Genomic DNA, 14,492 nt, shown 5'->3' on the forward strand with positions numbered 1-14,492 from the left:
TAAGACCCTGACCCATCATCAACAGCTTACTGTGTCTCAACTGGATGACAACGAGACACTATTTTTTAAAAGCACTAGAAACCGATTTAGAAGGCAGACTTTAAACCAACACAGACAGGGAGTCTTGTTCTGTGAAACACCCCGGCTCCAACCGAGACGAGATTACCCAGACCAGCTGTCAGCTGGTGCCATTCGTCCTCGAAATCACAGGATTTTTATCCGTGGTAAACAAATAACAAACCAACTGTGCACATCCTGATTAATGATCTAAATGAACAACACATATATTAACCAACTCTGTACCTCTTTCTAAGAAAAACGACTTTTTGTTTAAATAAAGCTCACAGCAATGATTAGTCAGGTTTGAAAAATGGAAAAAACAAAAATCGCTTAGATGCAGGATCATTTTCCAACCCTGGCTGGACACAGCAAATCACTATGTGGGTTTTATAAAAGGCAGGTGTCAACTCAGAGATCTGAAATGGTGCAAATGGTACGTTTCACTGTAATGAATTTTGTTATAGTGATTAAGATCATCACTTTAGGTTTGAAAATACATTGAAAGTGTTTAAAAAGTACCCTAATAATCTAAAGGTTTTCTACAGAGTCAAGCATTTTTAGGTTTTAATTATATTAACAATAATGTTATTGTTGTTAATAACTATTCGTATGCTTTTTTACTAGAAGTAATACTATTTATCAATAATTATTTTACTTGTATACATACTGTATTTAACTCATTACTCAAACTGGCAAAACTAAAACTTTGGTCTCTCAAAAAGCTTAAATCTCGTCACTGCTGCCTGCATTCTTCTGTTATTATGACCAAATATGATTTTAACTGTGCTTAAAGTTGTGCTTTACTGAAAAAACATTTTAATGATTATTTCTGATTATAATCAGTCACCGTGGTTTTTCATGCAGGCTGAACCAGGCTGAAATAATCCCCTACGCCTATCTCCTGCATTAGCTTCTGATAGAAAATAGACGGTAAAACTCAAGAACTGGTAAAGCCTGACAGAATTATGTCACATGGTCACTAACATTAATGGATTCATCCATCATTAATTATGACAGGGAAGGCTGTTGTTGTTTTAGCGTCCAGAAAACATCAGAGAACGTCTTGACTAGTAGAAGCTAACAGTTAGCATTAGCAACTCCACCACACAGCAGAACTCCTCCAGGCTTGTGTTATTTGTGGAGATAAAACATCCACAAACAGAGTCAATGGTAGAGTTGCGTTACTGTTGTCCAATCCAAGGTGAGATGTCCAAATATCAGGAAATTAAACTCCATATTCTGTCGTCTAAAGCTCAACATCTGATCTGGCTGACTTCTATTTCCTGAAACAGGCGCACCGGTACTCCCCACCCACCCACCCCCACAGTACGACTTAAGCCTAGTTTATGATTCAGTGTGAGCTCCATAAGGGAGAGACACATACGCACTGACAGAGACGTTTTGCTCTCAGACTTCTCCTGAGGAGTGTTGCAAAGCAATTCCCCGCCAGGACAACAGAGGGCGTAGAGCTTTTCTGTGGTATCCTGTCATGTAACTAGTCCAAGATAGCACTTTAACTACCGCGTTTTTAATATTTCTAATACTTTTTAACACGGACAAATTTGTCCCTCATTCTCCTCCACCTCTTCATGCGCTCGCCACCTCCAAAACCAAAGTTTCCCATCATTTCCACCCTCGAATAAAACGCTTGCTGCGTATCTTTTTACTCCTCCAGACACGAGTAAATAAACATTATATTTTTTGTTTTTACGTGAGGTATTTTTCAAGCTGCTCCATGTTTGCCGCTAGATATCTTCAGCTCTCTTTACGTGTTTGAGAGCACAATGACGGTGCTGTTGACAAAAGCAGCATCCTGACCATACACAAGGTTGGGTTCTCCGTCTCGTTCAATGGATGTTTAGAAAAGTGGGCTCAACTAAGTTTGTCCTCGCAAGCCTGCTGGAGAGCCCTCACAGGGACGGATAATGGCATTGCGTGTCTCCGTTCCGACGCAGATGCAGAAACAGCAGCAGAAGCATAAACTTGGCATAACACGGCATTTATTCCTTCTAGAGACCACTGCAAATATATTAAAATTTGAGCAAAGTACCACTTTAAAAGGTTAAACAGTAATACTAACCATAAGAAAGGTTGGTCAAGTGGAAGACCCCGAAATCTTAGTAAAACCACCCTAACCACATCAACCAGTTAAAGGCTACATGGTTTGATTTTAATGAGTTCACTTAAACACCACAGCAAGAATTGTCTTTGAGCTCATCTCAAAGAGCTTTGTGTCTACATAGTATTCCCCTCTCCTCCTCCTCCTCCATCACTTCAAACACTAATAAACCCCCTGCATCCAATTCCTCCACCTCCCTCCCCTTCTTTCACTTTCTTGCAGCATTGGCCTGAGTGTAGGAGTCACTGATAAATTAATGAAAATGCAGCAGGTCCCTGGTGTAAGAGGGGAAAGGTGGCGGACAAAAAAGAGAGTGACAAAGACACCGACGGGGGACTGAGAGGAGCATCAGATGGAAGTGTGATGGGCGAAGTAGACTGAGATTAACTGAATGAGTCACAACTTAGTGTGACTTATCGTATCTTCTTGTCCAGAGTGAATCTGTCCTGTCCTCTGTGTTAGTGCTGGATCAGACGGAAGTGTTTGAAGACGTGACGTAGGACTGGAGAGTTTATTTAAAAGGAAACGATTTCCGCTGTAGTAAAGCAGAACTTGTATGAATTTACCAGCTCACTGGCTGCGCTAACAGAAGTGTTTCATATTCCTGTGGTGAGCAGAGAAATGCATTTTCCTCTGCTGCTGCGTGGTGATGGAAGTTCTCAGGTCATTTTCTACGTTTTGCATGAATATATGACACCAACATGTGTTTGTCTTAGGCAAGCAGAACTGCAAAATGTACTTAACAGTTTTACACTAATTCAGAATCAGAAAAAAGGCACTAAAATTGCTTCAGCTGAAGAATGCTGATGGCAGTAATCATGAATGCAGCTCGACATGTCGCCATATCTTTAACACAACCACTTTAAACCATTTCCCACCTCGGGGGTGGCTGTAATTTCATAATGCTCTGCACAAGTGTTAGAAACTCAATCTAACTCACGGCTGGCAGAGAAAACCCTGCGAGTAGCTGGTGTAGAAAAACGAATAAATAAATCTAAGGCGAGCTGTTTGATGTTTCTGGTAATGATGGGTTTGGGGTGGAAGGGAGCACTACATGGTGGGTGGACAAGGATTTGCATGACAGCGGTGGAAAGCATAATGGAGGGGGGTTCTCACGACTTCCACCCACTCTGCATGACAAGCTGACCAACACACCAAGACGCCAAGCTCCCCCACACTCATAAACAGTATATTAATAAATATCGCAAGCAGGGTCGTGGACACTCTGGGAGGCTGGAGCAGTAGAAGAATGAGTCACTGGTAAAGAAAACAAGAAAATCTAGACATCTCTGCTTCCTTCTGCTACAGAGTTCAGGAAATTTCCAACTCGGAAGATCGTAGGGAAGCATACACCTGCGGGGGGGGGGGGGGGGGGGGGGGTCTAACCCTCAAATCAGCACAGGAAGGAGACAGCCAATCACAAATCTATTTTTAGCCTTAAACTATAGGCGGACACATTAACAGATTACTCTCAATTCTCCCCAGGATGTCAGATTAACATTTTCACATTAGGGTGGGAGATTAAAGAGAAGAGGGGTGAAAAAAAAAGTTTGTATATATGTGTATATATATATATATATATATATATATATATATATATATATATATACTTGTTTAAACAAACACAAATACCACTAAGGTAATATTAAATGTATTATTTCATATTTGCATGATTTTGTGAGAAATAAGACAACTCAGCCGTGCAATGAACTACTGGCGCACATGTCACGCTCACGTGCAGAAACATTACAGAAGAAAAGCACATTAATCTGTTCTCACCCCCCATGTTGTAAATATACCTGCATGCAGCACACTCTAGTCACTACTCATAAATTCATACAAGGCATGAAGTCCTTCAGGGTTGCCATTATGTAAGAGGGAGGAGGGACAGAGATAAAAATCATGCTATTTTTACATCCACAGAAATAAATCTTCAAAGAATGAATTCGCAACTGATTATCCAATCACCGGGGTGAGCAAGCAAAGGAAATATAATGAGCAATGTGTGTTAGTCAGCGAGTTCAGAAAAGCTGAACAGGAGAGGGGGTGAATATCGCAGAGGGCAGGCTGACAGGATTATGAGAGCGTGACACAGACGAACATTTTTTCTGCGTTTCTCTCTACAACAAACAAAGCAACGCAGCTATTCAAATGCATTGCATCCTAAAACTATGATATCCATCTGGTCAGTCTTTATTCTATTATAGTTAAGCCAGCATCTCACTGGGTTGCAACATTTGATAACAAATTTGGACAAGCATTCATGAGGGAGTTTCCGATTTTTTCTTTCAGCGTACAAAAATTACCTTGCACCAGACATTGACAAATGGTCTTTAAAAAGAGTCATTGAATACATCGGAAAACTGTCACAAACCCTTGTGCTTCTAAGTGAAGTTTCCGTGAGTCACAAGTTCATGACAGTTGATGCACCTTTAGGAGGGGTTTGCAACAAAAGTATAAATTAACTGAGACATAATTAAAGCTGCAAAAGCAAATTTGGAAAACAAATTAGCTTCATTTTTTTCTTTTCTCTTAACATTCTAACATAGTACAGCTATAAATATATTGTGCAGAGAAAAAAATAATTATTAATGAAGCGGTTCTCTCGCATTTGTGAAAAAAACTTGGGTTACATCACCTCGCTTTCAGCAAAAAAAATCCAGTGCATTTATCAAGCCCATTCATAGACATCCCAAGCCTGTAGGTGGCAGTGGTTCCCTAAATCATTTCCATCTTTGCCGAAAAACATTTCTTGGACATGGAATAACTAGGCGGTGGGCAATAACCACTTTAAACATCAGCTTTCATCTCTTTGTTCTTCAAATTTACACATGTTGATCTTTCCGCCAACTAAAAAGAAATTGTGAGGGGATCGGGCATTTTTAGAGCAGCTGGTCCGAGAGACTCTGGAATGCTCTGCCTCTGCCAATACGATTGGCCCCTAAGACCAATATGTTCAAGAGTTGCCTTAAAACTCATTTTTATAAACTTGCTTTTACACAGTTTGCACATTAAGGTTTCTAATTACTGCTTCTTGTTTTATTAGTTTTAGTTTGTCATTTTAACTAATGTAATGTGATGAAGGAGCTATTCCACCGAAGGTTATTTACCTTCTCTCCTCAGATGCCTCTGACACAGAACTAATCTGCATGAGATATTGTTCAAGGTCATGCATTTGCTTCTAAACTGCTTCCTTTCCAGCCCAAGAGAAGAATGAAGACAAAGGACTCTTTCTTTTCAATAAATCAAAGAACTCTATTTTTAACAAAGCTAATCAAACAAAGTGTTAGTCAATAATAAGATGTTGACCGATCTGTGAAATGACAATGTTATGATTAGTAAGTTTTAATGAGTAATATGACTTTAATCTAGCTGCACTAGACATGCTGATGACACGTAATGTTACATGACACATTGCTTTTACTCATCCAATTAGAACCTTCCTTTCTGAAGCGTGGCATAGTCTCTGTGGTGTTTATAAATCTGCCAACTTTGATTCGACCATAAATCAAAACATCCAGATTAATAAAACCAGTCCCCACGCCATCTTAGTTCAGTTCTCCGAGTTCTCTTCAGTTCACTGCAGTTCACCGCATGCTAAGCGAAGTATCGGACCGGCCACCCGGACTTCCTTTTTAAGCAAAGAACCAACAAGCTGGATAAAATCTGTTGCATTTTACCAACCAAGCAATGATTCCTTTCAGAATAAAAGCTGAACTCACTGACTAGGGCTGTCGCGGTTGAGGAATTCCTCCTGCGGTGAGTCAGGGCAGCTCAATATTGCGGTATGCGATATTATTGCACCCCGTTTTTATTTATGTACTTAGCAAATGTGTTTGTTTATTACTAAACTCATGGCAATATTTCCTTTGAAACATTGTGCTTACACATTTAAAAAATGTTAGAAAAAATACATGGCCATTTTTAACACTTTATTGAATGCAGATCAAAGGGCAGTAACGGCATTCTCTGACTGAACTTAAAAACAACATTCAGGAGGTTTAATTTTGAAATGCAAATTTGGCTGCAACATCTAACAGAAACAAAAAAAGTGCCTGTTTTGTTTTGTAGTTTAAAATAAAGTATACAAAATGAGATGTCCTAGGCACTGTCATTTCACTTTCAAGCACAAGAATAACTGTGATTTAAAACTCGGTCATGTCCTTGTTACGCGCAAGGAAAACCAGCATGTTAACTTTATGCGGTTCGAGAGAGGATCTGAGAGGGGTGACAACATTTCCAGCGACACTAAAAACCCTCTCGGATGGTGCGCTTGTTGCGCAAATACACATGTACTTACGTGCGACTTTGGAGAGCAATGGAAATCTCTCATGGTTGTTGCACCACCATGTCAGAGGGTTTTCATTAGGGTCAATGGGTTCCTCCTGCAGGTAGCGAGTGAGCTCCAGCTCGGCTCTAACTCTCTTCGGGACGGTTGCTGAAGACGTCCTTGTCCGTGACTTCAGCAGGTCTCCAAGCATTTTTTTCTTTGCCGCTGGTGGCAGCACTGCCTGCTCCAAGGTCTCTGGCTGGGCTGCAGCTGACGCACTGGCACCGCTCCCTCCATCTTCCATGTGTACTGTCTCCTCAATCAGCGCGGACTTTACCCCTCAGCATGCGCTGTCGCGAGATTTAATCAAGTACGGTAATGGCGGTGGCACGTCATGCAGCGCGGTGGGTTTCTTAATATCACGATATTTTCTTCTTGCGGTTACCGCGACAGCCCTATCACTGACCCTCCGGGTCCATCTGACGCTGTTAACCAACTGTCGCTTTTTACCTGGAGACAATCCAAGGACTAGTCTGTTGTACTGCTGACGCTGTTTCATCGGCTCCGGTACCGAAGGGGGGTCTGAGGACCTGGCATTCTGGATCTGTACGGAGGTCTCATCTTAAGGGTATGTGTGGAGGGACAACATGGCGTCTCATGTGTTTATGAAACTCCGATCATAGCTTAAGAGCAAAACATCACAACATCATTCAGACTTGCTTCTCCGGATACGAGAGTTCTGATGACAAACATCACTCACACATACACCATTCATCTCACGTCTCATTCACACCAAGATCCATCCATTCACTTAGAATTTAGAGTTAGTCTTGTTTAAAATTGTTTAGAAATAAATCTTCTTAAATGTTTTAAAGGTGACTCTCGTCTGTTGTCTCTCAGTTAATACGAAGTGTTACATAATCCCTGCAATAAAAAGTTCCAATCTTCTGGTTAAAAGTACACAAAGATCCGTAAGATTGATTCCATATTTACTTTGGAATCTTATGTCTTATGGTTCCTTAAGTAGATGTAAATTAACCCTTTACACTAATGTCATTGGTTTTATAAAGTTGCTGTTGTTACTTGCTGTTTGTAAGTACTTGATATGTTTTGGCAATGTTCGCACTGTGTTGTATCATCTTGATCATTAAAAGTGCTAAAGTTGCAGATGATCCTTCACCTGTGGTCTTCTACATAGAGCAGTAACTGAGCTTGTAAAAACATACAAGTGTAAACACAGGCCATGCATGTGACGTCAGTATTTTAGTCACGGGCAGTGCTGTTACGAAACCTGAAACCCTGATTATTTACGTCCACAAGCAAATGCTGACAATGGAGAGTTTGCTAATCTCCACTTTGGTGAGAGATTTCGAATTTGGTACTGTATATCTTTACTTTTGTGAGGACTGCGGACTAGACCATAGAAATTGCCTTCATCTTAAAGAGCAAGTCACCCCCAAATCGACATATTTTTTCTGATAAACTATATAAATGTGTGTCTAATCGTGCTGCAGACACGTGTAGTCAATAGTTTTGCACTTAAGTGCATTTTAGTTGAAATTTAAATTTTCTGCCTAAAACTGTTGTGCCGTTGTCAGGTAAAAACTCTGCACTGCATTTGAATTTAAATCTGCCATTGCTATTGGCTAAGAGGCACCCTAGAACGTTAGCTTGTATCATATGATGTCACAATGTCATTATGAGCCTGTGTGTGTGTGTGTGTGTGTGTGTGTGTGTGTGTGTGTGTGTGTGTGTGTGTGTGTGTGTGTGTGTGCGTGCGTGCGTGCGTGCGTGCGTGCGTGCGTGCGTGCGTGCGTGTGTGTGTGTGTGTTAGTGGCTCTGCCGTCTCGGTCTGCTAGGCAACAGCATTTGTTGCATTTTTCAAACAGGAAGTGGGAGTGGAGTAAGATTCTGGTAGGGGGTGACTTGCTCTTTAAGGAATACCTGGCTACGTGTGAACAGGGTCTGGGGCAATTTCTGACTTAATTGCAACATGTACATTTGCACAACTGTCACAATATGTTTTTTTAACTACTTCATAAGGTCAATGAGTCCAAACCATACCTAAAACTTTTCGCTCAAGTGTCATCCATCCCAATTCAGTTTGATACCAAATAAAATCACATCTTTTCTCGCAAATTTTAATCTATTAGTCGCTAACGATCACATCTCAGTGAAATACTAGTATTAGACATGACAATATAAGAGGCATCTTGAGTTTATATAATTACAAATCCATTTAAATACACATGGCAGAAACATGTACATAATATACATCTTTTGCCCACGAGGCGCACCGAGTTGGTTTTGAAGCATTATTAAGAAACCAACAAAGTGATATCCGACCCAGCAGTCTACAAATTCTTATGACATAAAGCCTTTCTGACACACTATGAATCAGTGTCAAACAGCCTCTAAAATTGAGCTAAGGGGCACTCAAACACAGAGATCCATACTCCAAATCCAAACTGCCATTTTCACCAGTCACTTACCTTACACAGAAAATATGAACATGTTTTTCATCGGCAGTAATCAATGAATAGTAACCCCAAAGATAAGGTAAATGGTAACTATGGAAACACGTACAACTATAATCATAAAGAAAATGTTACTTATAAAGAGTTCAACTACATCACCACAACGTAATTCACTTTCTCAGAAGCATTATTAGTCCCTCATCGATAACAGAAGAACAGTATGAGTAAATCAAATGTGTATTACAGAAAATGCACATCTTCACAGCGGCGTCTTCTCCCAATCTAATCACGTAATCAGATAAATCCTCGTAAGAGACCAAGTTCCCATAAAGCACTTGTCAGCAGACGTTACACTGTGACAACGGCTGCAATCTACTACAAGAAAGAGGAAAAAGCATGTTTTGAAGAATGTTGGAGAACTGGCTGAGCGATACAATGGCATTACTCACATTCTTCAATGGTTCAGAACACACACACACACACACACACACACACACACACACACATTAATGCCCGGTGGGAAAAAAAAGGTTGTCACTCTTACCGTACATCGATCGTGATTGGGAATCTCGCACAAAAGATTTATATTTCTCCTTAATGCAGCTTCAGTTCCTCATTCAGGCACGCCGCTGTGCTGAGAGGCACTGGAGATACTCACACACACACACACACACACTTATGCATACACACACACGCAGCTCAGTCAGGGATAAATGCCTGCACATGTGTTAGGAGCGAAAAAGCAGATGAACGTGCACAGTGATTGGTGCAGAGTGAGGTTCGACGCTATGAATTACACAGTAACACACTCTCTCTCTGCCATGCACAAACACACAGAGAGAGAGAGAGAGAGAGAGAGAGAGAGAGAGAGAGAGAGAGAGAGAGAGAGAGAGATGGGCTAAAAGACGTCAGAGAAAAGCACGGTATGTGATGACCTTGGATTTTCCCCGTTCTTCTGCAACTGCTTTCCTTCTCGGCGCAGAAGTTCACATGCAAACATAAAACTCATGTATAATAAATGTGTTACAGAGGAGACTTTTTTTTAAAGTGGGAGCGACTGAGAACACCAGATAATCAAATGGGAAAATCCTCCCTCCCATGCATCTTTCTCCCCCTTCTGGCCAGTGTCACTCTTTCCTTTCTTTTTATAAAATATTTGTCCCGTTGCACCAAATTTTCTTTTGATGCCTTATAGCAAGCAATCAAAATATATTTTCTGTTTCTTCTTTTTTTTAAGACTAATATAAGATACAATCTTTGCTCTGTGGAAACATTAAATATATCAGAGCAGCTTTAAATAGCACACCAACTCGAGTTTGGATACTGTAAAAAATGTATGATTACATAACTACGTACAAATTGTGAATTTTATATAATTGCACTAGACATGAAAGAAAATATTACACTGAAATGTTGTGATATTTAGTGTTATGATACTGAATCGATATTTATGGCAAACATTTACTGTATTTTTTACGTGGTGCAATTTAAACTCCAACCGCTAGGTGGCAGCACTTTTTTCTGCCTTCATTCTAATTGAACAGTGAAATCTCGCGATACAACTGGGTGTGTCTTGGAAGCGTGTGGCCTGAGTTTACCTGTTATATTCAGTCTGGTTTTTAAGTATCAAAATATCTCGTAGCATCTCTCTCCAAAGTTCAGAAAAATTAAGGAAATCCATTTTAAAAGATCCCGACCTAAAGATTAATTGTTCCAATTAAGGGGAGACTGATATATCGGTTGGCCAATATATTGGGCCGATATTTACCATGTTTTATATATCAGCATAGGCCGATTTACCTTCTTAGTAAAGCCAATTTAAATCAGGCACATCCCTGGGCAGCCCGGTGCTGCTGCAGAATTTAATTTAAATATATATTTACATTCCTGAACAATATCTGCAAAATAAATGCTATAAAAAATAATTTTCAACAAATATTTTTTTATGTATTAATTTTGAATTTTTTAATAGTTGGTCAGTTAATTAATTTGTTTCACTAACTTTAATTAAAAGTCTTATTCCCCGACTGTTTTATTGCCACAAGAGCAAGGAAGGAAGTAATAGAGCGCGGATCGTTTCAGTGCCGTGCGTCGGTGTCGGTACAAGATCTGCTCGGGTGCAAGATCGGCTCGGGGTCCTTCGACTGCCGATGACGTCAAAGTACGGCAAACCCACTCGGACAAAATACACTACACATCTTTAATGTTGGAAAGAATTTAGCAGTTTTGTTGTTAAAATAATGTTTCTTAAGACGTAAGTTTGTGTTTATAATGGTATTTGTAAAATAAAACACTATATTGTATTCATAATGTTGAACTCCTCTTTGAGCACATCCTTGAAGGATCATAGGTATTAGCAACACCTGTGAAATTGTATTTGCAGGAAAGAAGTGTGTCCCGTTTATTGAAGTATTTTGTGTTTAGTTTTTGACATCTTGTCCATGCGTAGTTCAGTTACGCTCATAGCTGCTAGCCAAAACTCTGGAGTTAAAAGTTTTCTGACTTTACTAAAATACCTGTCTGTACTTATTTGATTGATGGTAGTTTTACTTTCTATTAGACTCCAAATGTAATCATTTGGCACGTTTCTAATTCATAATTTGTAAGAATGTAATCGGTGATATTAGCATTAGCATTCCTATGGGTTTTTCCATGTATATTAGCATTGCGCTAACCACTTGCTACCAAATTGCAGCCTTTGCGATTAGAAAATCTCCTTTTGTCGCATCGCAATTTAATTGCACATGCAGTTAATCGTTCAGCCCTAATATACATGCAGCTCTATGCTAAAAGTGTATTTTCAAAGAGGTAATGATGGATTTCTTTGTAAAAGTTGTCCATCTTTCCAACAGAAAAATTTGCCTGGACCAACATAAAGTGATAACAACGTAACGTAATTACGTAATTCCGTAAGGTTCATGTTCAGCCAATCAACTACTTTGACGTCATGGGCAGTCGACGGACCCTGAGCCGATCTTGCACCCGAGCAGATCTTGTACCAACATCGGCTGTGAGAGCTGGGGGTGGGGGTGGGGGGTGGGGGTTTGATTTCATAGCCATAGCGCTAGAATTTCGGCCCATGTAGAGGAAACACTGCATGCGACAGAGGTGGAAACATCTTATCGGCCACGAATGGTCAGCGCATATCAGCCATCGGCTGACCATGACCTCTACATATCGGCATCGATAATAGAAAAACCAATACCGGTCAACCGCTAGTTCAGATACTCACTTACCCAGATATAAAAACCTGAAACTACAAGAGCCCAAAACTGATTTTGATATATAATTTAACACAGTTCTAAACAGAAAACTTCAAAGGGAAACAAACAACGATAATAAAGTAAAAAGGTTAGGTGCCATATAGCATGAATTTCAAAATTCACCACAAGCACTTAAAAAGAAACTATGAAAAAATGTCACAGATTATAGGATGAGCTAAAACTAATAGAATCATAAAGTTTGATTTTACAGTTAATGGATGAGCTGAGCTGCCAGAGAGGGAGCTGTATCGAGACTGGTCGAAGAAAAATTTGGAAGTCATTTTATCTGGATTAATGGCAAAAACAGATTTAGATTCAAAAATTTTTCTTCATGGATCGACTACCTATAAAAAATAGTCATTGAGCTGTACTATAACCTACATTTATTTTAGATCAAATCATTTATAAAGCATCTAGAGCTTTTTAGCTGGCTTAATAGTGAGTTATCACATTTCATAAATATTGGTTTCATCGCAGCTTCTTTGCGACTGCATGCCAGCAGTTTTGATCAATACACCATGATAGGATATCAAATATTCCTCTTACAAAAATCCTTAAAAAAAATTCTTTTATTTGAGTAATGTTTACTGAGTGACTTGTCTGATTTATCAAAATGAAGAAATCAATACATTAAGTTATTTGAACATCACATAGAGGCAGCTCAGTCAAACTGAATTCTCAAAGAAAATATTGATTAGCTACAGGACGCTTTTTAAAAAAATCATAAATATTAAATAATTTCTAACAAAATTTTTCTCTGTCCATGTTCCTGAGCAAGAAAGAACAGAGGAGGTGGTGTTTGTTTTCTCACCCTTGCCAACGCGATGGTCCAGAAGGGTACGGCAGTCCAGTGCCAGCCTCTGACTGGCTGGGACATCAGGCGCAGGCAAGGGCATTTCAGCCATGCACACACACACACTAATTTCTTTCCCAAACTCAGTGAAAACTAAAGCCAAAACTTTTACATAAAACTCAAACTGACAGACCTCAGATCACCGATTACTTTTAAAGATAACAAAAACTTAACTTTACGCCCTCTTCAATCAGGACAACTGCAGAAATCCACCGCAAGCCTTTTCTGAACACAAACCTCTACATCCCTGCCCCAAGGCTCCTTAGTCGTGCATATCAGTACATAGGCAAGTTGTCCGCATTAGCATGGAGATTAGCAGCAAATCCTTCAATAGCAGCTCTGCTTCCACTGTGAGTCATTAATAAACATATCAGAGACACAATGGACCTTACTATCCAACCACAAAGAGAAGAGGGAGGAGAGAAGTTGGGATACCGTGGGACAGCCATTCAGTCAGTGGGCTTGGAGTTTTGGGAATGTGCCCTTGGATGTGTGTGGGTGCAACTGAGGAGAAAGTATCTGCTTGGGAATGTCTGTGTAAATTCATATAATATCCACCTGTAGGATTAGGCATATCGAACACATCTGGAATACTAAGGTACATTTTCACCCATAAAACATTCTCTTTAAGGTGGTACTTTTTGATCTGTCTGACAACTTCTACTTTTTAATTTTTCCATCCTTTGGAAGAAATAAATGAAGTATTTCGGATGTGATGGAGAAAATGTAAGCAACTGGATGTAACTCACCTGTCATGTTGAGTTTCAGTCACGAGGCGGCGTTGTTCCTCCAGCTTAAAAGAGACGGAAAGTCGGGCTGTGCCTCCGCGCTGAACTGAGCCTCCACCGGGACGTCGAGAATAAGGAAAACCGCAGGCTTGTCTTCGGCCTGCTGAAGTTTGCACGCGAAAATTAGCTAAACCGCAAGCAGATGTTCTTTAAACATGAATATATTTGAATTAACTCTAAAATACTTTGATTAATAAAAAGTTAATTTTAAATACTGCCAAGACGAGGGGTTTTAATTTTTACAAGTGATAGAAATTAATCAAAGCTAGCATAGCATAGCTTCCTGTCACCATAACAACGCGTACCACCGATGCGTAGACCTGTACGGGTAGTAAACAGTAAAACAGAAACTTTATATTCCAAGTATAAAAAGCTATTTACCAAAATAAACTACATTTATTGTTGTTAGTTAATTTTACCAGGGCTACAAGGTGTGCTAACGAGCGTAGCTAACATCACAGCTATCCTTATCAGGGCGTATATGAATACAACCATTTGTAGCTTACCATGAAATATTAAAAAAATCTAAATCCTTTAAGTGCAAACGAGGAATAAATAAATGTAACTTTGAGTTCAGCTAAACCATGGCATCATCCAATAGCTTCAGCAAGCGTGATTTCCTCTTAGCTCCCAAGTGTTAAAAGCTAGCAGTGACAGCCCAG

General features: G+C 39.8%; 1 protein-coding gene across 6 annotated transcripts in view; it reads right to left on the bottom strand.

Moving 5' to 3' along the window:
* LOC107377601 (protein EFR3 homolog B) overlaps positions 1–14,492 on the bottom strand; it is a 38,984-nt gene extending 24,492 nt beyond the window's left edge. For 4 of the 6 annotated variants that reach the window (XM_015947314.3, XM_070543223.1, XM_015947313.3 and 1 more), the window contains exon 1: positions 13,001–13,312. In XM_015947314.3, coding sequence (XP_015802800.1) covers positions 13,001–13,094 — 94 coding nt within the window. In that variant the 5' untranslated portion in view covers positions 13,095–13,312. Of the gene's footprint in view, positions 1–9,470; positions 9,611–13,000; positions 13,313–13,791; positions 13,934–14,336 lie in introns of those variants that run through there. The other 2 variants (XM_070543230.1, XM_070543233.1) reach the window with 2 other exon arrangements.

The sequence above is a fragment of the Nothobranchius furzeri genome, chromosome 2, assembly GCF_043380555.1.
Source record: "Nothobranchius furzeri strain GRZ-AD chromosome 2, NfurGRZ-RIMD1, whole genome shotgun sequence".
NCBI classification, from domain to species: Eukaryota; Metazoa; Chordata; class Actinopteri; order Cyprinodontiformes; family Nothobranchiidae; genus Nothobranchius; species Nothobranchius furzeri.